Source organism: Pungitius pungitius, chromosome 9 (genome assembly GCF_949316345.1).
Source record: "Pungitius pungitius chromosome 9, fPunPun2.1, whole genome shotgun sequence".
NCBI lineage: Eukaryota > Metazoa > Chordata > Actinopteri > Perciformes > Gasterosteidae > Pungitius > Pungitius pungitius.
The window spans coordinates 21,593,188-21,617,880 of NC_084908.1; the positions used below are offsets into that span (position 1 = coordinate 21,593,188).

The following is a 24,693-nucleotide window of genomic DNA, read 5'->3' on the forward strand; positions in this document are numbered from 1 at the left end:
GGGGAGGTGCTCCCACACACCTGGTACTTTGAGCGATGGATTATCACAGCAGTGTGACGTAACGGAATCAGACTGTAGTTCACCGTAAAACCTGCTGCTGAAAAAACTACAACTCCAATGATGCACCGCGGGCTGCTGAGCCTGATCGTCATCGTGAAGCTCTGACCTGACGGACTGATGAAGGCGGAAAGCTTACGCAAGTTAGCATGAAGAAGGACCGGAAACGGGTTTATCAGGTTTCAAAATAAAATGGATTTTAAACGAAACGACCCCGTGGTATTCGTTCCAACAAAATGCATATACGTGTAATTTATACATGACAATCATACAAAACGATTAGTAGTCACGTTTTATATCTTAAAACCGATTTTTAACGCTCAACTGGGTGAGTCAGTACTTTATTCTTAAAATCCCAACCGGACGTGTCGGTGTTTATCATTTTGGTTCTGACGCCGTCGGTGATCCCCGGGTTACCCGTTAATATCCCGACTTTTCGTTCATCACATTTGGATGTTTTTCCGGTCTCGTCGTGAGCCGGAGAGCTGCTGCAGGTCCCCGCCGTTGAGGCGCCCCTCCTCCGGCCTGCAGGAGCAGCAGCGGCCGATGTCTGGAGCTCTGGATGCGAACTCACGGAGATAAATCGGCGCTTTAATCTCCGGTTCTTCACCGCGAACAGACGGCGGCGGGATTTCCTCTTGTTTCATCTTCACACGGAACGACGTTAAATAGGACGTTATTTGAACGACCTCGTGTTGTTTTAACGGTGTTACCGGACACATAATATTAGATCCATTCACGGTGTGACATTCTCCTGTAACCTTCAGACACCATTCTGCCAGTGTTCCGGTTCTAGTTTTTTAAACGTTCCCAGACAAGTGTTCCCCAAGGAACACTGCAGTGTCACTGAAAGAACCCCAGAGGAACCCTGGAGAACATCTATTAAAAAGCCCTGATTTAGGTTCTTGTCTCACTGAAAGAACCCCAGAAGAACCCTGGAGAACATTAAAGAGCCCTGATTTAGGTTCTCGTCTCACTGAAAGAACCGCAGAGGAACCCTGAAGAACATCTATTAAAGAACCCTGATTTGGGTCCCTGAGTTTACTGAAAGGACCTCAGAGGAAACAAGGAAAATAGCAATGATTCCACAACATCTACTGAGCCAATTTAATACATTATTTTTAAGCTTTAGATGGAAATGTTACTTTAAACTAAACAGCGATGATTTCAGAATCTAAGAGAACATCCTGAGAACAGTGTTTAAACTGTAATTCATTCATTTAGTGAGAAGAATACAATCAGAACCCTAAAGTCAAGCAATGAGTCACTATTAAGCTGTGCCAGAAGCAGTGACATCATCTGTTCATCAACTACATCACCATTATGAAGTCATCAGCGGTCTGATTTCACCATGTGACTCCAAAGTTTAGATGTTCTCCTGTCACGATTGTCACGTGATCAATAGGACGGTCCGAAGCTTCTTGATCAATTGTGTCTCCTCTCTCGGGTTCATCGTTAAATTTCTTTGGACCCTGACGACCTCTGGAGTCCTTCGTCGTGCTACTATGAGCTAGCAGCACGTTGGAATCTTAGTTGTCTGTTAAAGGACCTTCAATGGTGGACTACTGCTCCCGGCTGCGTTAGCGCAGTGACATGGCAACGATTCCTCCGAGATAACGCTACAACGAGGAGGCCGCCCGCATCCTATTACTTCCTGGTTTGAGACCAGAAGACCTTGAGTCTCTGTCTGACGCCTCCATGTCGGACAAGACGGCGCCGCGCTGCCAGCTGAGGCTGGAGTGGATCCACGGTTACCGAGGACACCAATGTCGTAACAACCTGTACTACACCGCTGGGAAGGAGGTGGTTTACTTCGTGGCTGGAGTGGGTGTGGTCTACAACACCCGAGAACACACCCAGAAGTTCTACTTGGGACACAACGATGACATCATCAGGTGAGTGAAGACCCTGGTCAGTCGGACCGTTTTCCCAACTACCCCCCTCCCCAAGTTGTAAAGGGGAACCACTGCCAACCATAAGGATACAAACCCAGAAGAAGAAGAAAGTGACATTTCATCCAATAAGCCGATGTTCAACTTGTTATAGATCAGATCCATTATGAGTCCAGTTTAAGGTCTACAGTGTGTTAGTGTTTAGTCTGAAGAGGTGTGTCTTTAGTCTGAAGAGGTGAAGGCTCTCTGTGGTCCTGATGTCATCACAGAGCTCCTTCCACCATCTAGGAGCAGGACAGCAAAGAGTGGAGATCTAGTCCAGTGTTCTGCTCTCAGTGAGGAACAAGCAGCTTGATGTTGGGATGGAGGGTTTCACCAGGTCCTGGATGGAGACTGGACCCCATCCATTCACAGCATGCTACGAGAGAACCCTGGAGAACATCTATTAAAAAGCCCTGATTTAGGTTCTTGTCTCACTGAAAGAACCCCAGAAGAACCCTGGAGAACATTAAAGAGCCCTGATTTAGGTTCTCGTCTCACTGAAAGAACCGCAGAGGAACCCTGAAGAACATCTATTAAAGAACCCTGATTTGGGTCCCTGAGTTTACTGAAAGGACCTCAGAGGAAACAAGGAAAATAGCAATGATTCCACAACATCTACTGAGCCAATTTAATACATTATTTTTAAGCTTTAGATGGAAATGTTACTTTAAACTAAACAGCGATGATTTCAGAATCTAAGAGAACATCCTGAGAACAGTGTTTAAACTGTAATTCATTCATTTAGTGAGAAGAATACAATCAGAACCCTAAAGTCAAGCAATGAGTCACTATTAAGCTGTGCCAGAAGCAGTGACATCATCTTGAGAGAACTAGTGCTTTGAACTGGATGAGGCAGCCACTGGTAACCAGTGAAGAGAGCAGAACCATGGATGAATCTGACTGAACAGAAGCTGATGGTCAAAGAGTAAAAGCTCCTCTAACCAAACACAACGGGCTGCTGGCTAGGATGAAGGCAGGCAGCAGGGGGGGCGGCGTTTACCGCTGATGATGAAGACGAGTTGATGAAGCTGCTGAGTCAGGCCTCTGACATCAGACCGCTGACTCGGCTGTTTGTTTGCAAACTGTGAGAGCTGCATTGTAACTCTGCAGAAAAGCTCTGCTTGACCCTCTTGTTAATAACTCAGTGAAACATGAACCATGGAGACTTCCTGAGGACATCACTACCTGTGCTGTCATGGCTGAACATTGAGACAACGGATACAGATATGAGGACCTTTCAGACGATGTTGTTGTTCAGCCTCTTGTTATAATGAGTATCACTGTCTCTTTGTAGTCACTGTGTGTCTCTTTGTGGTCACGTTGGTCACTGTGTGTCTCTTTATGGTCACTTTGTGTCTCTTTGTGGTCGCTGTGTGTCTCTTTGTGGTCACTGTGTCTCTTTGTGGTCACTATGTGTCTCTTTGTGGTCACAGTGTGTCTCTTTGTGGTCACTATGTGTCTCTTTGTGGTCACTGTGTGTCTCTTTGTGGTCACTGTGTGTCTCTTTGTATCTACTGTGTGTCTCCATAGCCATGTATGTATCTTCGTAGTCTCTGTGCTTAATTCTGCGTCTTTGGGATGGACAATAGACTACAGCACCACCAAAACCCTTCATCAACCGATGTAATACACGCTGCACCCTGTGGGGGGCGCCTAAGACCTAAGACTGCCTTTGTCTCACTCTCTCTCCCTTTCTGTCTCCCTGTCTTTGCTTGTCCGTCTCTCTCAGTCTGGCGATCCATCCAGATAAGGTCCAGGTGGCCACGGGTCAGGTGGGTAAAGACCCATTCATCTGTATTTGGGACACCTACTCCATGCAGACCGTGTCTATCCTGAGGGACGTCCACACACACGGAGTGGCCTGTTTGGCTTTCGACTCTGACGGACAGGTCAGGACGAATCAGAAATGATCAGACAATGCAATGAGCAGTGTGTAATATATATATATATATATATTATATATATATATATATATATATATAAGTGGAGAAAATATAAAACTCCACTAAGTAAAAATTCTGTCTTTGTTCCTTGTTTCTGTTTTAGCGGATTGTGTCTGTTGGTCTGGACGCTAAAAACACATTGTGTGTCTGGGATTGGAGGAGAGGACGAGTCATCGCCATGGCAACCGGACACTCAGACAGAGTAGGACTCTTCGTCCATTAATGCTGACTCACAACAAACCTGGATATTCTGACAATTTAATTCAATTAAATTTATTTTATTTTGTATAGCCCAAAATCACAAATTAGCCTCAGAGGGCTTTACAGTTTGTACACATGCAACATCCTCTGTCCCCAAACCCTCACATCGGCACAAAAAATGAAAACCCCTTCCATGGGCAAAAAAGAGAAGAAACCTCAGGGAGATGGTCAGAGGAGTATCTGTTTTATCAGGACAGACTGCAATGGATGTCATGTGTACAGAATCAACAATGTAAAAGATGTACAATACATTCAATTTCTCTAACAGAGATGATACAAGTAATTACAAGTAGCAGAACAAGTGTACGGCAGGACCACTGCAGGGACAACCTCCATCAGATAGAACCACCATCCACAGAGGCTTCTGTGGGGAGGGAGAGCAGAAAGATGTTGGTTTATGATGACAGTAATATGAATCATATTTGAAGTAATGATGATGGCAGCAGCAGGTGTCAGCAGAGCCATGAGCCAGCAGTCAGAACCGGGGTCCAAACGAAACTATGATCCACGGAGACCTGCTAGGCGAGAAAGCACAAAGAACTCCTGAATGAAGCTTAATTAGTGATGTACATTAATAAAACATGGATGATTGTGGGAGGAGAGAGTGAGAGTGAGAGAGTAAGAGTGAGAGAGGGGCTCGGTGTGTCCTAAGAAGTCCACCTAGGCCTAGAGCTGCTTAACTAAGGGCTGGTCCAGGTTAGCTTGGTCCATGCTCTGGTAAGGCTATGGTAACACTATGGTAACACTGGTTCCTGTTGTAAATCTTGTAACTACGGTAACTGTAGTAACTCTTGTTTTCAAAGACGCTCTAGAAAGTCTCCTTTCCTCCTGTAGATCTTTGACGTGGCCTGGGACACGTCTCAGTCCAGCCGGCTGGTGAGCTGTGGAGTCAAACACATCAAGGTGAGACAGAGACACACCTGCTGCATCATTTAATACATTTAATGATTTCACACTTTATACACAAGGTTGTTTTGTTGTGTTTCCAACTGCTTGATTAAGAAATAAATTCATCCAGAGCGTAAATATAATGAACCTAAAGAATAGTGGTCTAAAAAGGGGAATTCATATTACACCTAGCCCCACACAGGTGTTTGATGCCAGTTACAATAAGTTAATCAAACAAATCCAAAAGGACATGACTCCTCTGTCATTGCTTGGTGGTGCGCAGACTTTCGGGTCAGTCCCTCCTGTGCCAGTACCGGTCTCTACCTTCAACGCGTTATGTAGGTTACCCTCTAAAGTCCTGTGGCAGAATGAGAGAAGTTGCTTCTACCCAAAGATGAGAGGCCTGGGCCGGACACATCTGAATGGAGACTGTTGGGCGGTACAACCAACAGTCTCCCAAGAGTGGCCTCGACCGGAAGGGACCAGGAGACAGGATGGACCCAGACAGAACAAAACACAGTCAAGGGCATATTCCTATCAAACACACACTGAAGAATAGACTTCCCTCTTTGTGGGACAGTGGATTGAGGTTGATGAAGGTATAAAAATATCAACCAATGATTTGACCAAACAGAACTCAAATCCTTCTCCTAGCTGCCATAGCAACGCACCCTTCCATCTGATGACCTTCAAATGAGACACTACATTACAAACCAGGAAGACGGACAGCTAGTCAGATGTTATTTCTACTGCAGAGTTTTCTAGCTAAAGAGCTACGTCTCTCACACACATTGAAGGCTACAAAGTACATGAAACTTCAAGAAAAAGTGTGAATTTGCATGATTTTAATGTAATAATAATGATAATGTAATGATTGAAGATAAAACGTGGGAGGATCTGTGCCACAAATGTCATAAAGGAATCAATAGCCAATTGTGGAAAGAATAAAAATTAGATATTTCAATACAGCTGTGATAATGTCTTGATATGCGAAGGATCCCTCGGCTTCATTATGTTGGAGAAAAAGAAATTGATAGAATCACCAAAGTGGAGGTACCCTTAGATCCACTGTTTTTTCTGCTGGTCCACAGAAGATCATTCAGGGGACATGTGTACACAATAATGAAAGGCCATAACTGAACTGGAAGAACTGCAAAAGCGCCAACTATGACTCCAAGAGGTTCTCACAACAGGGAATGTTTCTGTTTGATGGACCACCTGAGAGGGTTTAACACAGCTGGGCTCATATGCTTCATCAGTTAATGTACATGTAGGTGTGTGTAGGTGGTTGTGTACATGAGGATGCATATGTATGTGTAGGTGGTTATGTACATGTATATTTGTGTGTGTGTTGGTGGTTGTGTACATTTAGATGTGTGTGTGTAGGTGGTTGTGTACATGAAGATGCATATGTGTGTGGTTGTGTACATGTAGATGCATATTTGTGTGTGTGGTTGTGTACATGTAGATGCATATTTGTGTGTTTGGTTGTGTACATGTAGATGTATTTGTGTGTGTGTGTGGTTGTGTACATGTAGATGTATATTTGTGTGTGTGGTTGTGTACATGTAGATGCATATTTGTGTGTTTGGTTGTGTACATGTAGATGTATTTGTGTGTGTGTGTGGTTGTGTACATGTAGATGTATATTTGTGTGTGTGGTTGTGTACATGTAGATGCATATTTGTGTGTTTGGTTGTGTACATGTAGATGCATATTTGTGTGTGTGGTTGTGTACATGAAGATGCATATGTGTGTGGTTGTGTACATGTAGATGTATTTGTGTGTGTGTGTGGTTGTGTACATGTAGATGTATATTTGTGTGTGTGGTTGTTTACATGTAGATGTATTTGTGTGTGTGTGTGGTTGTGTACATGTAGATGTATATTTGTGTGTGTGGTTGTGTACATGTAGGTGTGTAGGTGGTTGTGATACAATAGTCTGTTTCATTATGAACACGTGTGACACTAAGGGGGCGGGTCCTTTGCGTCTGCAGTTCTGGACTCTGTGTGGGAACGCTGTGACTCCAAAGAGAGGCGTGTTCGGGAAGGCGGGCGACCTGCAGACCATCCTGTGTGTTTCCACGGCCAAGGAGGAGCTGACCTACTCGGGCGCTCTGAACGGAGACGTGTACGTGTGGAGAGGAGTGTCTCTCATCAGGACCGTCCAGGCTGCACACGGGGTGAAGGCACTTCTCTTCCTCCTCTCAGATGACTCCTCTGCATCACTGTAGTAGTTCACAGCTACAAAGTAGAAGAGCCGATCAGAACGAGCACAAGAGATTCATCATTCATTTGTTACATAACGGACGGATTCTGAATCCGTGAATAAATACCTGAGAGGAGATTGAGTACATGCGTCTTGGTTCTGGGTTGGTGCTTTAAGGGTTAGGGGTTAGGGTTTAGGGTTTATGGTCGTAGTCCATGGCTGGATGTTGTGACAGGATGTTGTTTCCGTGTTACGCGTTGTGCAGGCGGGGATCTTCAGCATGCACTCCTGTGAGGAAGGATTCGCCACGGGAGGACGGGACGGATGCATCCGTCTGTGGGACGTTGACTTCAAACCCATCACAAAGATCGACCTGAGGGAGGCGGAGCAAGGCTACAAAGGTGTCGAGCACACGTCAGTTTTCAAAGAATATAATACAACTTGCCCATGAGTGATACAGAAATGTCTCCAATGATATGTAGCGAGACGGGTCCAAACCCGTCAACGCAAAAAGTCTGTTATCATTATGTTATGAAACAACACCATTGGTCACTCAGCTAGGGGCGTTCCCTCCAGGCTCCTCCCCCGGCTCATCCACGCTATCCACACAGCAGCCATGTTGCTCCGTCACTGCTTTCCTGTCTCAGTCCGTTTCCTCGTTTCAGGTCTGTCCATCCGCAGTGTTTGCTGGAAGGCTGACCGGATCCTGGCGGGGACGCAGGACAGCGAGATCTTTGAGGTGATGGTGCGAGAGCGCGACAAGCCAGTGCTGCTGATGCAGGGTCACAGCGAGGGGGAGCTGTGGTCGCTGGACCTGCACCCTAAACAGCCGGTGGCCGTCACAGGGAGCGACGACCGCTCCGTCAGGTGAGTCCAACCCGCCGATACCGCTGGGCTGCTTGTTCTCTGAGATCAGCTCTCACCCGTCCTCCCCCCCCCGTCTGCCTCTCAGGCTGTGGAGTCTCCCCGACCACACGCTCCTGGCTCGCTGTAACATGGAGGAATCGGTCCGCAGCGTTTCCTTCAACAATGACGGCTCTCAGCTGGCTCTGGGCATGAAGGACGGATCATTCACCGTGCTGCGTGTCAGGTGACCTCACTTATGTGTTGATGTGAACTAGTTCATCCAGTTGTTAATTCAGGAGGCAGAATGCTCCTCACGTGCTGTTATTCACTTGGATGCATGGTGTGGGCTGGTGCTCAGCTAAGAACTACACAACAATTTATAGAGAAACCTCAGATTGAGGTTCATTTCATCTTGTCAGGAACCCGAGGTAACAAGCCTTCTTACCCTCAGGGACATGACAGAGGTTGTGCACATCAAGGACAGGAAGGAAGTGATACATGAGCTGAAGTTTTCACCCGACGGTTCCTTCCTCGCGGTGGGATCAAACGATGGGATGGTGGACATCTACGCCGTCGCTCAGCGTTACAAGAAGGTGGGCGAGTGCAGTCGCTCCGCCTCCTTCATCACCCACCTGGACTGGTCTGTGGACAGCCGCTTCCTGCAGACCAACGACGGCGCTGGAGAGCGGCTCTTCTACCGGATGCCAGGTACCTTCTGACTGATACTCAAAGACTGACCTGAGACTCATCCGTCAACATTCAGGCCTTAAATGTCTAGGCTGGGACCTGACTTGGACATACCTGTCTAGACCTTTGGTATCTCCCTAATACCCTTTGAGCTCCTCCTGTCTCCTGCAGTGGGCAAACTGGTTTCTAAAGAGGAAGCGAAGGGAATCCACTGGATGACCTGGACAGGCATCATCGGTCCAGAGGTGAACGGCATCTGGCCCAAATACTCCAACGTCACCAACGTGAACTCCGTGGATGCCAACTACAGCAGTGCCGTGCTGGTGACTGGAGACGACCTTGGCCTCCTCAAACTCTTCAGATTCCCCTGCGTCAAGAAAGGCGAGTACCTAGAGAGCTTTTTAGACATTTTCTACCAGAAAAAAGTACATACGCTCCAGAAGAAGGGCTTGGGCGGATCAAGTAATAGCGTCTACAGCCTAAAGCTCACAGCATCCAGGTAGCAGACACACTATATTGTACATTATCAAACCACAGCTCTTTGGTCGAGAGAAAAGGCGGCCTCCCCAAAGTGGGACCAGATACCATGGCTCTACCATGCCGAATCCCCGAGAGGTCTCAGAACCCTTCACTCAGATCTGCTGCAGAGCAACATGGGCACCAGCCCTTTAGATATGTTTGTACAGGCCCCTGATAGCAGCATTTCAGTTAGAGCTCCACTGTCTCTGCTTTGAGACGTTCTAATGATCATTGGGCTCTAACTTATTTCTGCTGAAATGAAGTTCTATGAAGAACATCCTTTAGCCCCCCCTCGAGTTCAGCCATGACTTGTGTTCCTCATGCAGGCGCCAAATTCAAGAAGTACATCGGCCACTCCGCCCACGTTACAAATGTCCGTTGGTCCAACGACCTGCAGTGGGTCGTCAGCACCGGCGGCGCCGACCACGCCGTCTTCCAGTGGAGGTTCCTGCCCGAGGGCGTGATGAATGGCGTCTTGGAGCCCCTCCTCCAAGGTAACGCCAACGCTTGTGTCACTAAGATCACACCGCTCTGTTTGTTGCCCCTAATGAATTACCCCAGACTGTAAAGTGACTGTTAATTCCACATTGTGATCCTGCCTGTAAAATATCCATAAACGTCAGGACACAGATCTGATATCGCAGCATTTACGTACAAAGGATAATCGTCACATTGGCGTTCCTCCTCTACCGTTACTTAATTAACCCGTATAGTCATTGCGTGTTTTCGTGGCGTGTTCAGAGGGCTACGCCGACTCCAACAGCGGGGAGTCAGACTCCGACGTGTCGGACGTCCCGGAGCTCGACTCGGACATCGAACAGGAAGCTCAGACCAGCTACGAGCGTCAGGTGACCCCAACAAACAACCCAGGGACCATCTGCAAGCCGCCTGTCTGCCCGTGTGTCTCACCTGTGTGTGTCTGCAGGTGTATAAGGAGGACCTGCCTCAGCTGAGGAACAAGCTGATTGGCTCCCTGAAGCGGCAGAAAGCTCCGGAGGAGGGGCTTCGCCTGCAGTTTGTTCACGGGTAAACTATGAGCTGCTTAAGGACAGGTGGTCCTTGGGTGGACCCTGATGTCTTCTCTCGTGCTGTTTCTTTTAGGTATCGGGGCTTCGACTGTCGTAACAACCTCTTCTACAGCCAGGCGGGGGAGGTGGTGTACCACGTGGCCGCCGTCGCCGTCGTCTACAACCGGCTGCAGCACAGCCAGAGGTTTTACCTCGGCCATGACGACGACATCCTCAGCCTCACCGCGCACCCGCTCAAAGACTACGTGGCCTCCGCACAGGTACGCCCCGGCCAATGGGAGCGAACGCCGACTGGGAGTGTTTCTGATTGGCTGTCTGTGTGCTCAGGTGGGCAGAGACCCGGCCATCCACGTGTGGGACATCCAGACTCTGAAATGTCTGTCTCTGTTGAAGGGACACCACAGCAGAGGAGTGTGTGCCCTGGAGTTCACAGGTACACTCAGCTGGTCATTTTTATAAACTAATTCACAAACTGTCATCGGCTCGTCCTATTGGTTCTCCCAAAGCAGCACCTGTAGAACAGGTTGTTAAAGAAGCTTCTAATGTGTCCATCACTGTCTTTTGTTCCTTTCATCTTGTCTCTCTGTCTATTGTAACATGCCTCCATTTCTCTTGTATCTTTTCTCTGTGTCTTGATATCTTTGTGTCTCTGTCTCTCTGCGTCTTCATGTCTCTATGTCTCAGCGGACGGGAAGAGTTTGGTCTCGGTTGGTATTGATGAATTTCACTCCATCGTCATCTGGGACTGGAAGAAAGGAGAGAGACTGGCGAAGGCCAGGTACACCTGCTCACCTGAGACGCCACGTGGAGAGTTCTTCACCACTTCTGTCCTAGTAGTGAGGACACAAGTCATCTCACTGTGGCTCCATCATCGGATGCTTCGACTCTGGTTCTCACTGCACATACTGGTCCAAACAGCATTTGCTCCCTAAAAACTGAGCAACCAACAGGAAGTGAGACCAACCTGTTGTCTGTATGAAATTCAATTCATTTTATTTTGTAGAGCCCAAAATCGCAAATTACAGCCAGCCTCAGAGGGCTTTACAGTCTGGACGCATCCCCCCAAACACTCCCCAACCCTTTGGGATAAAAGGGGAGGAGCCTCAGTGGGAGACGGAGGAGGATGGACACACTACAATGTCATGTGTACAGAATGACAACAATGCGGTTACCTTCTGTCCTCCAGGGGTCATAAAGACAAAACCTTCGTGGTGAAGAGTAACCCGTTCAGGATGGACAAGCTGGTGACCGTCGGCATGAAGCACATCAAGTTCTGGCAACATTCAGGTTCGTCCTTCAGAGGTCAGAGGTCATGCTCACCCACATCAGCAGTCAGTTCCCTCTTGCTTCCAGCTACAATGCTAAGCTAAGCTAGTGTAGCTTTCATTTACACCTTTTTTAGTGTCGTACCGACGCAAACCAGATCCACTCCTTCCTTCTTCCCTTTCAGAGTAAAAGCCCCTGGCATGTGCATCATGTTCAGGAAGATTCAAACCTCATGTCACATTCAATTAGAGAATTAGACGTTGATTAATGAAAGTGTTATTATTGCGTGTATCTTCATCCTCAGCACGAAAATAAATTATTTTCTGAACTATATTTTGGTTTCGTCCTCTTCCTGGAGAAAATATATTCCATTTACTTGGAATATTAATAATTCCCACTTGGATTCAAATCAATACACGATGCATCCTCTGACCTTTGACCCCCGCAGGCGGCGGCCTGACCTTCAAACGGGGGATTTTCGGGAACCTGGCGAAGCAGGAGACGATGATGTCGGCGTGTTATGGTCGCTCAGAGGACCTGGTCTTCTCCGGAGCCACAAACGGAGACGTCTACATCTGGAGGGACACCACGCTCATCAAGACCATCAAGGCCCATGACGGACCAGTGTTCGCCATGTGCTCCCTGGACAAGGTGACACCTGGGACACCTGCAGGGCCTGAGGCACCTAGTAACGCTGGGAATCTTTACTACATCAGGAATCAGGAATCCTTTATTGCCATAATATGTCAGACACATGGAATTTGTAGCTACATTGGCAAATATGAGCAGAAGACTTTAAAAACACTACCTGGAGCACCTAGGAACCCTGGGCTGATGATGATGATGATGAGGAAGGTGTTCTCTCTCCAGGGCTTCGTGACAGGGGGGAAGGACGGCGTGGTGGAGCTCTGGGACGACATGTTCGAGAGGTGTTTAAAGACGTACGCCATCAAGAGGGCCGCTCTGTCTCCGTCCTCTAAAGGTCAGTCACCATCAGCCTTCATGGTCCTCAGAATGTTCGCATTCTTAAAACCCAGATGATCCGTCCAGAAGTGAGCTACAGCATTGATTCAGACAGGAAGCGCCCATCCTTTCCTGTCCCAGTCCACCCCAGTGGAACCAGAACACTGTTGAGATCATGATGCAGCAGAAAAGAAAGACGCTCAACGTATATAAAAGATGTGTTTTAAAATGTTGGTGTGCATCAGGTCTGCTGCTGGAGGACAACCCGTCCATCAGAGCCATCACTCTGGGTCACGGTCACATCCTGCTGGGGACCAAGAACGGAGAAATCCTCGAGATCGACAAGAGCGGACCGATGACGCTGCTGGTTCAGGTGAGACTGATTCATCTCACCTGGTCACCTGGTTACCTGGTTACCTGATCTCCTGGTTACCTGATCTCCTGACCACCTGGTCATCTGATCACTGGTTCAAGAGTTAAAGACGGATCAATAATCAAACACATCAGAGGAGGATGATGGGTATTACATCAGAATGATTAACATGATCTGATCACATTACAGTCTCAATTATCCCTTTAAATAAAATTGTAAAAATCCAAATGTTGTCTGTGATGCCTTCACTGACTGTAGATGTTGGTGTTGTGTTCAGGGTCACATGGAGGGAGAGGTTTGGGGTTTGGCGGCTCATCCTCTACTTCCTGTCTGCGCTACCGTCAGTGACGACAAAACTCTGAGGATCTGGGAGCTGTCGGCAAATCACCGAATGGTCGCTGTCCGCAAACTCAAGAAAGGTGAGAATAGCATCCGGTTTAACAAATACAGGTAACACACACACACAGGCACTACACAGGTAATATACACAGGTGTGTATGTTCCCTGAGTGAAAAACAAAAGTAACACACACAGGTATCATACACACCTTACGCACTCAAAACTGACACACAAAAATTACATACATGTAGTGTGTATTTCCTGTGCTTGTTACCTGTGCTTGTTACCTGTGGATCACCTGTGCTTGTTACTTGTGGATCACCTGTGCTTGTTGCCTGTGTGTTACTTGTGGATCACCTGTGCTTGTTGCCTGTGTGTTACCTGTGGATCACCTGTGCTTGTTACCTGTGTGCTACCTGTGGATCACCTGTGCTTGTTGCCTGTGTGTTACCTGTGGATCACCTGTGCTTGTTGCCTGTGTGTTACCTGTGGATCACCTGTGCTTGTTGCCTGTGTGTTACCTGTGGATCACCTGTGCTTGTTGCCTGTGTGTTACCTGTGGATCACCTGTGCTTGTTGCCTGTGTGTTACCTGTGGATCACCTGTGCTTGTTGCCTGTGTGTTACTTGTGGATCACCTGTGCTTGTTACCTGTGTGCTACCTGTGGATCACCTGTGCTTGTTGCCTGTGTGCTACCTGTGGATCACCTGTGCTTGTTGCCTGTGTGTTACCTGTGGATCACCTGTGCTTGTTACCTGTGGATCACCTGTGCTTGTTACCTGTGTGCTACCTGTGGATCACCTGTGCTTGTTGCCTGTGTGCTACCTGTGGATCACCTGTGCTTGTTACCTGTGTGTTACCCGTGGATCACCTGTGCTTGTTACCTGTGTGTTACCCGTGGATCACCTGTGCTTGTTACCTGTGTGTTACCCGTGGATCACCTGTGCTTGTTACCTGTGTGCTACCTGTGGATCACCTGTGCTTGTTACCTGTGTGTTACCCGTGGATCACCTGTGCTTGTTGCCTGTGTGCTACCTGTGGATCACCTGTGCTTGTTGCCTGTGTGCTACCTGTGGATCACCTGTGCTTGTTGCCTGTGTGTTACCTGTGGATCACCTGTGCTTGTTACCTGTGTGTTACCCGTGGATCACCTGTGCTTGTTACCTGTCAGGTGGGCGCTGCTGTGCCTTCTCCCCTGACGGTAAGGCTCTGGCGGTGGGCCTGAACGACGGCAGCTTCCTGGTGGTGAACGCCGACACGCTGGAGGACATGGTGACCTTCCACCACCGCAGAGAGCTCATCTCAGACGTTCGCTTCTCCCAAGGTACCTGAAGGCAGCACGGAGGTGGGAGGCAGGTGGAGGGAGGGGATTGGTTCGTCCGTGATGAGTGACAGCTGAGTGTGTTTCAGAAGCTGGAAAGTACCTGGCGGTGGCCTCCCATGATTCCTTTGTGGACATCTACAACGTGTTGACCAGCAAGAGGGTCGGCGTCTGTAAAGGAGCCGGGAGCTTCGTCACTCACATCGACTGGGACTCTCGAGGTGAAGACAGTTTGAACGTAGACGAGATGAGATCAGGTTTCAGGTTTCATAGAAGACAGAGGACATTAAAGTTGTATAAATAATCAAATAAGCCATAAAGAACAGTAATAAAAACATAACTAACACATGGAATATATTCTACATATTTATTCTCTAGCCTTCATGAGCGCTGCTTTATTGGATATTGATTTCACTGAATGATACTTTTATTTATTAGGTTATTGATCAGGATTCATCTGTGCTCCTGTTTCTCTGTTGAGCTTTACGTTGTTTACCTGCTCTGTCCTCAGTTTATCTTTAAAACTCATTCCTCTCATTCTTTGTCCTCTTACTGCGTCACCTGGTGTCTCCTCTCAGGTAAACTGCTGCAGGTGAACACCGGAGCCAAAGAGCAGCTCTTCTTTGAGGCCCCGCGAGGACGCAAACAGAACATGAGCGAGCTGGAGGTCAGTGTGCGTCAGTGATTCCCACCAGGACAACGCCTTCTGCAGGTGAACACGGCTGCTTGTGTGTCTCCAGTTTGAGAAGCTGGACTGGGCGAGCTGGACGTCCGTTCTGGGTCCGACCTGCGAGGGAATATGGCCGCCGCTCAGCTGTGTTCACGCCACTTCGCTCACCAGAGACCGCAAGCTGCTCGCCACCGGAGACGACTTCGGCTTCCTCAAACTGTTCAGCTTCCCGTCCAGGGTGCGACTCAAAGAGACCCGGGGGGAGGGTTTAATGCTCAGGAAGGAGAATGGGGCGGAGTTTAGAGCCAGAGGGAGACAGAAGCACGTTGACCGGGGCAGGAAGTGGACTACAAAATAAAACCTCTCTTCTCACGGTTTCCCCTCCGACCTCAGGGCCAGTTCGCCAGGTTTAAAAAGTACGTGGCTCACAGCACCAACGTGACCAACGTCCGCTGGTCCCACGACGACGGCGCGCTGCTGTCGGTGGGCGGCGCCGACACGGCGCTGATGATCTGGACACGAGAGCCGGCGGGTCACAGAGAGAGCAAAGCCGTGGACAGCGAGGAGTCGGACGACGACACGGAGGAGGACGGAGGTGAGGCCTCCCCTCAGTGACCTGACCCCACCTGGAAAGGTCAGTCCCAAATGTTTGACTCTCTGCGCCGCGTGTTCAGGGTACGACAGCGACGTGGCCCGCGAGAAGGGGGTGGACTACGTCACCAAGATCTACTCTGCCAGCATCAGGAACATGTCAGGAACCAGACCTCACCTGCAGCTCAAAGAGCTTCCTGTGGAAGAGAGGTGACACACACACACACACACACACACACACCACCTGGACGCCTCTGACCCTGTTTCCTGTTTCCTGTTCAGGCCCCCTGTGAGTCGAGCGGCTCCGCTGCCTGACAAACTGCTTAAGAACAACGTGACCAAGAAGAAGAAGGTGGTGGAGGTCAGTCCCAACCTCGTTTACATGGGTCCACTGACATGTGACTTCAGCAGCTGATCAGCTCTCGTTTTCAGGAATTGGTGTTGGAGCACGTTTTCGGCTACAGAGGCTTCGACTGTCGCAACAACCTGCACTACCTCAATGACGGCAACGACATCATCTTCCACACAGCTGCTGCCGTGGTCCTGCAGAACCTGTCGGCTGGTCAGTGCCGCCCTCAGCGCGGGCCTGGGAATGTACATGATGGTCTGATGATGACATCACACCAGCTGCTTCTTGTCCCGACAGGAACACAGAGTTTCTACCTGGAGCACACGGACGACATCCTGTGTCTGACCGTCAATCAACACCCAAAGTACCAGAACATCATCGCTACGGGTCAGATCGGTGAGTACGCAGCAGCAGAGAGACACAAAGCAGCTTCCATGACATCATGGCCCCAAACCCCTGGTGAACCCAGCCACAGGCTCTGCTTCACGCTGTTCTTAATCTAAAGCTTTTTATATTTGATGCATTAATGGAAAGTGTCTTTACGTACTATGGGAAGTGCATTAGAAGAAATGTATTCTTCTTCTTAAGGGACTTTAAAGCATCCCTCAGCAATGTGGCCAGTGGTCTGCTCTAGTTTCAGACCAGTCCTGAAGCAGATACACACAGCGCTCACACTGCATGACACCTTCCTACACACAGCCCTGTTGTTCTCACGTGATCACACTCCTTTTTTCCCCAATTGCGCTTCTGTTCTTTCCACTGCTTCGTCATTGTCACCGCCTCACCTCATCGCCAGGTGACATGGCTGACCTGCCAGGTAAGCGTGCTGTCACTCAGCCCATCACCCACACACGTTGTGTTGACTCCGTGTGGAGAGCTCTGTGTTTGACATGTTGGGGTCGTGTGTGTAGAGGCTGAAGTGGGCGGTGAGTATCAGCAGTCAGGATCCAGCTCAGGTGTGTTTGTAGCTCACAGTGTGGATGGCGGCAGTGAGAGACTTAGCAGCTCTTATTAGCATGGTGTCTGTACTGATTTAACCCCCCAGCCGTGATCTCACAGGACCATGAACATCTTCATTCACTCTGGATGGAGGGGAAGGAGGGGGAGGAGGAGATCCGGATGAATGGAATAGATGTTGAAGAGGACTTACTGAGATTTGAGATGGTTACAGTCGTGTACCTGTAAAAAAAAAGATGTCAAAAAGGTTTCTTCTTTGAAGCAAATCTGGTTCATAGAAGAGACCAAAGCATCTGATACAGTTGATACCGATACCTTCACACATCGTCCCAATCAGCTGTTCCACGTCTTCCTCCTTCAAGAGAAAGGGTTCCTCTGTGATCACGGCTGAAGGCGTTAATAAAAGCCTGAATCCAATCAGTTCCAGATCCTCTACGTATCCTCCCTCCTGATTGTTGTCTCCCCGACACGCTCCTCACGTCCTGTCGATTTTAAGGTCCTTTCCCTTCTCAACCCTTTGATTCCTTTTTTCAATGGCTTTACATTCCTTCATCATCTCCTCAATTCCACATTTCTGTGTTTGTGTGGTTCCCTTACTACCTTAAATCCTTGATCCTGTAGGTTCCTCAGGATCCTGTCGGCACACCCTTTGTGCCTTGTAGGTTGCTTCCACAGGGAACCTCCCATCTTTGCTTCCTGATACCTTGGTTCTTCTGCTGAATCCTCGATTTCACAGTTTCAAGGATCCACATTCATTGGCTTTGGTTCTTGGTACCTTGTTGCCTTGGTACCCCAGATTCTTGGTTCCTTGATACTGTGGTTCTTTGGTCCTGTGGTTGCTCAGCGTCTTAATGACTTAAGCCTTATGGTTTTACATTGCCTAGGGTCCTTGGCTTTGCATTACATGTTCAATGACACTGTTTTTCATGTCGCTGTCTTAAAAGTCATTTAAGCAATAAGGTACCGTACTGTGAGGCTGTGCTTTATCGTCCAATAATGTAATAGTTCGGTGGTGTTTTTAGGTCCAACGCGCTCAAACTTTTATAACACGGTTATCAGCAACATCTTAAATAGCAAGTAAATAGCTGCCTTTCAGCACAAAATAGTTGTAGCCAGCATTGGGTCCCTCACCATCTCATTCATTCACATCGCTCATGACGTCCACCCTAATGTCCGCTTGTTAAAACTCGCATTGCCTCAAACGATCATTCGGGGGATTTCCGTGTTTTTTCCGGCGATCGCCACCGAGCTAAAAGCTAAAATGTCAACTAACGGTCGCACGAAACGTGTTACTTTGAGTGCGAATGGAACGTTGTGGTCAATGTGAACAGGTGAATAATGCATCCGTGACTCGCTCTCAACCAATGAGAGCGCTGGATTTCATCTACCCGTGTTCTAATGTTCAATAATGCTCAAACAGGCCGGATAAACTAGAAATGTATTAATAATCTGGATGCTATAAGTAATAGCTAGTAGTTGCAGCACTAGTTAGGTCCTTTGGTTTCTTGACTCCTTGGCGGGTAGAGAACCTTAGATCCCTGGTTCCACAGTTCCTTGGTTCCGTGGTTGTCCTTCTGCTTTGGTTTCGTGGCTCGTCAGTTCTCTGGTTCCCACGTTACTCTCTTTCTCTACCAGGCCTCGCACCTTCCATTCATGTTTGGGATGCCATGAGCAAGCAGACGTTGTCCATCCTCCGGTGTTCCCACGCTAAAGGTGTCGGCTACGTCAACTTCAGCGCCACAGGAAAGCTGCTGCTGTCGGTGGGAGTGGAGCCTGAGCACACCATCACAGTGTGGAGGTGGCAAGAAGGTACAATGTACAGAAGACAGAAATAAGTAGACAGAAAGAGTACGCAGTGTGTTTAGAGCATTTGAGGCGACGCAAACACTTGCACTGCGTTTGGCGAACACACACTTAGAGGCATAAGGACTAACTTGAGGAGCCTTTATGCCTGTAAAGTGACCATTGACCTCTCTGACAGGCACCAAGGTGACCTGTAAAGGTGGCCACGCTGAGCGCATCTTCGTGGTGGAGTTCAGACCGGACTCTGACACTCAGTTTGTGTCGGTGGGAATCAAACACATCAAGTTCTGGACTCTGGTTGGAGGTTCACTGGTGTACAAGAAAGGAGTGATCGGCTCGGTGGAGGACGGCCGCATGCAGACCATGTTGTCTGTGGCCTTTGGTGCCGTAAGATCAAATCTGTAGCTCCGGCTGACCTTCCCAAATAAAAAGTGTAAATCTGTGTTAAGTCTGCGTTTGTCTCCAGAGCAACCTGACGTTCACCGGAGCAATAAATGGAGACGTCTACGTCTGGAGGGAGCACTTCCTGGTCCGAGTGGTGGCCAAGGCCCACAGCGGCCCGGTCTTCACCATGTACACCACCCTGAGGGACGGACTCATCGTCACCGGAGGGAAGGAACGCCCGTGAGTACCTGAGAATCAACATTTAGCTTCATGCCAACTTTAGTCACAAACAAGTGGCCTTTTCAGCACATCTGCCCATGTGAGGCTCTCGGGACAGAAGATGTTGCAGATGTGTACAGACTGTAAAACCCTCTAAGACAAATTTAGTAATTTGCCATTTTCCAGGTTTGTTTTTTATTGTATTTGTAGCTTCTGCCTCTTGGGATGACAGATTTTGTTGCATTTTGGACAGATTTGGACAGGATTTTGGTGCATTTTCAGATATGTGTTTATTAATGATCACCCTCCTCATATCAAATGAACTAATAATCATTTTAAAAAGCTTCTTATGACACTTTTTGAAGCAGTTCACTGAACTGTGAAAATAGAGCCATGATGTCTGTTGGCTTGTGTGACAGGACCAAAGAGGGCGGTGCTGTGAAGCTGTGGGATCAGGAGATGAAGCGCTGCAGGGCGTTTCAGCTGGAGACCGGCCAGCCGGTGGAGAACGTCCGATCCGTCTGCAGAGGGAAAGTACGACCACATGACTCCGTCAGAGCGACCTCCTCAAGATGGGACAAAGTTCAAATAGCACATCATGGCATTTCACCTCCAGTTATAGAGCTTCACATTGAAGATGTAACATAAATGTAGCTATGGATTAACATTGTAATTGCCATATTATTTTGATATTTGCTTCAACTCTCTGTGCACCATCTACTCAATGTTTTATACATGTTTTAGGATGACTAGTACAATTCAAAGATGTATTTTCAAAGTGCTTTAAAAAAGGGGGAAGGCAAATGGCAGATGATCTGAAACCTTTTCCCAAACCTTCTGACTCATCTCCTCTGTTCCAGGGTAAAATCCTGGTGGGCACCAAAGATGGCGAGATCATAGAGGTCGGAGAGAAGAACGCTGCCTCCAACACCATGATCAACGGACACACTCAGGGAGGCATCTGGGGTCTGGCAACTCATCCTTTCAAAGACGTCTTCATCTCCGCCAGCGATGACGGGACCATCCGAATATGGGACCTGGCTGATAAGGTAATGGTCTGAAGGTTGAAGGGGAGACCGGGTTCCAGTGGGTTCAACATTTTAACCAACTACTCATTTCCTTTGTTATCTTAGAAACTTCTGAACAAGGTGAGTTTGGGCCATCCTGCCAAGTGCACCTGCTACAGTCCCAACGGAGAGATGGTTTCTATCGGAATGGAGAACGGAGAGTTCATAGTCCTGCTAGTCAACTCGCTGAGTGTCTGGGGCAAGAAGAGAGACCGCAGCATCGCCATCCGGGACATACGGTACCTAAGTCTGTAACGGGTATCATGGCACTCGGATGGTGTTGAACCTTAATCACCTACTCACACATGCGGGGTCGTGTTGTGGATCAGGTTCAGTCCGGACAATCGATTCCTGGCAGTGGCTTCGGTGGAGAGTGCTGTGGATTTCTACGACCTTTCTTTTGGACCGTCCCTCAACAGGATTGGCTACTGTAAGGACATCCCTGGCTCTGTCATCCAGATTGACTTCTCTGCTGACAGCAAACATATCCAGGTAAAAAGACTAGAACCCTTAAAACTGGTTTAGTTCAGTCTGGAGCAAATTTGGGCTTGGTGCTCTGACCTCTGACCTTTGACTAACAACTTCTTGTCATATGATGATGATGAAGATGCTTTTTTCTACAGTTAAACTAAAAGGTAATTCTTTTTAATGAGAGCATTATACAGTACATCAGTGAACTAAAATGAGAAATGCTTAATTTCCCCCACAGGTGTCCACCAACACCTACACTCGGCAAGTGCATGAAGTTCCCTCAGGAAAGCTTGTCACAGAGCAGACTGTATTTGAGAGGATCACCTGGGCTACCTGGACCAGGTGAGGCTCTGCGATGAAACCGCAATAGGTCTCAAATGCTCTCTCTCTCTCTCTCTCTCTCTCTATGTATATATATATATATAATATAATACTATAATATATACTATATATATAGTGTGAGCTAACTGTAATGTGTAGGGAACACACCGTAGATCAAAGGGAACTAACTGTAATGTTTAGGGAACATACCGTAGATCAAAGGGAACTAACTGTAGTGTTTAGGGAACATACCATAGATCAAAGGGAACTAACTGTAATGTTTAGGGAACATACCGTAGATCAAAGGGAACTAACTGTAATGTTTAGGGAACATACCGTAGATCAAAGGGAACTAACTGTAATGTGTAGGGAACACACCGTAGATCAAAGGGAACTAACTGTAATGTGTAGGGAACACACCGTAGATCAAAGGGAACTAACTGTAATGTTTAGGGAACATACCGTAGATCAAAGGGAACTAGCTGTAATGTTTAGGGACAGCAGGCCTATTGTTTTGAAGACCCTTCTTGGCCTTTGTTTTACATTCCTATAACTTATTTTTACATTTCAACTCGAATTGAAAAACGAGGTACAATTTTTCCTGAACATGCTCCTGAGTATTGCGGCCCACATTGACCCCAATGCTGCTTCTTCCCAGCATCCTCGGTGACGAGGTCCTCGGAGTCTGGCCCCGTAACGCAGAGAAGGCGGACGTCAACTGTGCTTGTGTTTCCCTCGCCGGCCTCAACCTGGTGACCGGAGACGACTTCGGCCTCATCAAGCTCTTCGACTTTCCCTGCTCTGAAAAATTTGTGAGTAACCTCTGCGAGGATGAATTGAGGTCTTGATCGTCCGTCGGGTCGCTTCCTCATCACCTCGTTCTCCAACAGGCGAAACACAAGCGCTACTTCGGTCACTCCGCCCACGTCACAAACATCCGCTTCTCCTGCGACGACAAGTTCGTCATCAGCGCCGGAGGCAGCGACTGCAGGTGAGATGACTTCAGACACCTGACGGGTTGTGATTCATTCCTTGTTATTTATTCAGTGAATCGTCCTCCATCAGAGGGCTTCCTCTTCCTCGTCTTCCTCCTCATTCAACCAAGCTCTTAATAAAAACGTCAAACTCACAGTAAAGAGTGTAAAGAGAAAACGGCTTTGCTTTTCGATCCAATCCCAAATGAAACTGAAATGAGTTAATGAAAATAAACCCTGTTTAGTTAGTTTAGTTATTAGTTTAGTTATTGTCAAGATTTTACATTGTTTGTGTAAAATAAACATGTTTCTCTTTTTCTTTGCAGTTTATTTGTGTGGAAATGTCAGTGAGGAGAAACCCAACCAAGAACCTGAGTCCTCCATCAGAGATCTTCCTCCTCCTCCACCTGTGATGCTGCAGTCTGATGACTCTTCATCCTCCTCTTCCTCCTCCTCCACCTGTGATGCTGCAGTCTGATGACTCTTCATCCTCCTCTTCCTCTTCTTCCACCTGTGATGCTGCAGTCTGATGACTCTTCATCCTCCTCTTCCTCTTCTTCCACCTGTGATGCTGCAGTCTGATGACTCTTCATCCTCCTCTTCCTCTTCTTCCTCCTGTGATGCTGCAGTCTGAAGACTCTTCATCCTCTTTAACGGAGGCCAGACGTGAGGTCTGGGCCCCTGGTGGTTCTGTACGGTGCTGTTCTACCCTGACGTGCTTCTTCTCGTTGTGAAGGGTTCTTGTCTCAGACGTTTGTGTCGTAGCTGTTTTTGTGCCTTCTTCACAAACTCCGACCAAACCTTTGATAACCTTATTGATGACCCCGGTGCTATGAAACCTGATCGTTGAGGGCTTTTTACTGATATTGATTATGATTCTGTTTTTTATGTTGTATGTTGATGAAGTTCTATTTTACTGACATGAAATAGATTGAATAGAACAAAGATGAAAAAAAGAATTCTACCTCAAAATACAACTAAGTAAAACTTAATGTTAGTAAATAATAACTAAGGTACAAAATCACAATTACTGGTGGCACTGAGTTTTCTCTGAGAACCATGTTCTTTAGCGAGTAAATCTTCATGGATGTGGTCCGGATGGGACATTTTACATGGAACCCGTGTAACACAACAACAATATACATTTTATTCTTGTGTCAAAATGTTTTCAGTGAAGTTAAAAGGTTCTAAATGTAAAATCCAGCATGTCGTCTTTTACATTTATTTATATTTAGATTATTCAAATATATTTAAAGATTAAAAACCCACTTTTTAAAAAGGTTCGGAACCAGGGTTCTATTCAGAACCAACCTTTTATTTAAGTGTTCAATAAATTAGAGTTAAGACTTGTTCAGTGTCGTCTTAATAAATTATAGCACAAAGTCAATGTTAGTAAAGGAACATTGTTCCATGGAGGGTTCTGTGGATGCTACAAACATCACAGACAAACGGTAACCATAGCAACACGTTAAACAGACGACTTTTTATTATAAAAAAAAGATTCTAAATGATAAAAAATATATTATATATCATATATATTGTATATGAAATAATATATACATATTAAATGGTGCTGGTGGTCGTATGTGTTTAACAGAACATATTTGTTTGGGAAAATGATAGATGTTAGCTGTTGTGTTTTTTTAGACAATCTGTCAACTTTAAATGTGACTAAATACATATGATGCCCTAAAAAATGCATTTTACCACAGTATATATATATATATATATTATAATTGTAATTCTGATTTAGTCAACTTTATAGATGATTACAATAACTACCGACCGTCGATCCAGACTGGTTGCCATGGTAACCAGCAAACTTCAGAATGACGTAATGACCATTGATCAATAAACACAACCTGTCATCTTGATTGACTTTGTGTGTCCATCTATGAATCATAATTATCTATTTAAGTTTACAGCTTTTTAAAAACGAGAGACTGTCGGCAGGGGACCAGAGACACAATGAGACATTTAACGTCCCCACTGGACGGAGGAAGGAAGAACCTTCCTGCTGGACACCAACACACCTGCTCGAGGATGACTAATATATTTAAGAAAACTTCTAAATGCTGTTAAACATATAGTTTAAGGTGGTAATGGCATTGAATTACATTCGTCATATTTAATACCGTTTTTCTCTTTATTTTTTAAGCTATTATTCAGCATATATGTTGTATTCTGTTGGTTAAACTGCAGGTCCACTCCGGACCACTAGGGGGCGCGGCGGGGTCTTCCGGTCCTGTGAACC

At 47.1% G+C, this 24,693-nt stretch overlaps 1 protein-coding gene across 2 annotated transcripts; it reads left to right on the plus strand.

The window, feature by feature from the left end:
- The first annotated feature begins 454 nt into the window (after nucleotides 1-454).
- LOC119218322 (echinoderm microtubule-associated protein-like 6) lies at nucleotides 455-24,313 on the plus strand. Of its 2 annotated transcripts, XM_037472668.2 has the most exons (42): nucleotides 455-1,952; nucleotides 3,721-3,880; nucleotides 4,038-4,136; nucleotides 5,030-5,098; nucleotides 7,080-7,265; nucleotides 7,557-7,692; nucleotides 7,957-8,158; nucleotides 8,244-8,381; nucleotides 8,589-8,845; nucleotides 8,996-9,205; nucleotides 9,670-9,837; nucleotides 10,085-10,191; nucleotides 10,269-10,369; nucleotides 10,445-10,631; nucleotides 10,699-10,804; nucleotides 11,056-11,149; nucleotides 11,558-11,658; nucleotides 12,086-12,288; nucleotides 12,508-12,619; nucleotides 12,846-12,973; nucleotides 13,251-13,392; nucleotides 14,484-14,636; nucleotides 14,723-14,854; nucleotides 15,212-15,300; nucleotides 15,374-15,541; nucleotides 15,697-15,898; nucleotides 15,978-16,104; nucleotides 16,177-16,255; nucleotides 16,327-16,456; nucleotides 16,541-16,639; nucleotides 17,040-17,060; nucleotides 18,836-19,009; nucleotides 19,182-19,390; nucleotides 19,470-19,627; nucleotides 20,026-20,140; nucleotides 20,467-20,655; nucleotides 20,740-20,912; nucleotides 21,003-21,165; nucleotides 21,383-21,486; nucleotides 22,124-22,277; nucleotides 22,356-22,456; nucleotides 22,766-24,313. In XM_037472668.2, the coding sequence occupies exons 1-42, from the start codon at nucleotides 1,756-1,758 to the stop codon at nucleotides 22,788-22,790; spliced, it is 5,868 nt and encodes a 1,955-aa protein (XP_037328565.2). In that variant the 5' UTR covers nucleotides 455-1,755; the 3' UTR covers nucleotides 22,791-24,313. The 2 variants fall into 2 exon arrangements, with proteins under 2 accessions (XP_037328565.2, XP_037328566.2); XM_037472669.2 differs by lacking the exon at nucleotides 17,040-17,060.
- Nucleotides 24,314-24,693: the final 380 nt, after the last annotated feature.

What these genes read in the sequence shown, in the direction of transcription:
- LOC119218322 (XM_037472668.2), top strand. Translation starts at nt 1,756, where the DNA reads ATGTCGGACAAGACGGCGCCGCGCTGCCAGCTGAGGCTGGAGTGGATC. An exon ending in CGATGACGCTGCTGGTTCAG is followed by an intron (nt 12,974 to 13,250) that starts GTGAGACTGATT and finishes TGTTGTGTTCAG; the next exon opens with GGTCACATGGAGGGAGAGGT. An exon ending in GAGCTTCCTGTGGAAGAGAG is followed by an intron (nt 16,105 to 16,176) that starts GTGACACACACA and finishes TTTCCTGTTCAG; the next exon opens with GCCCCCTGTGAGTCGAGCGG.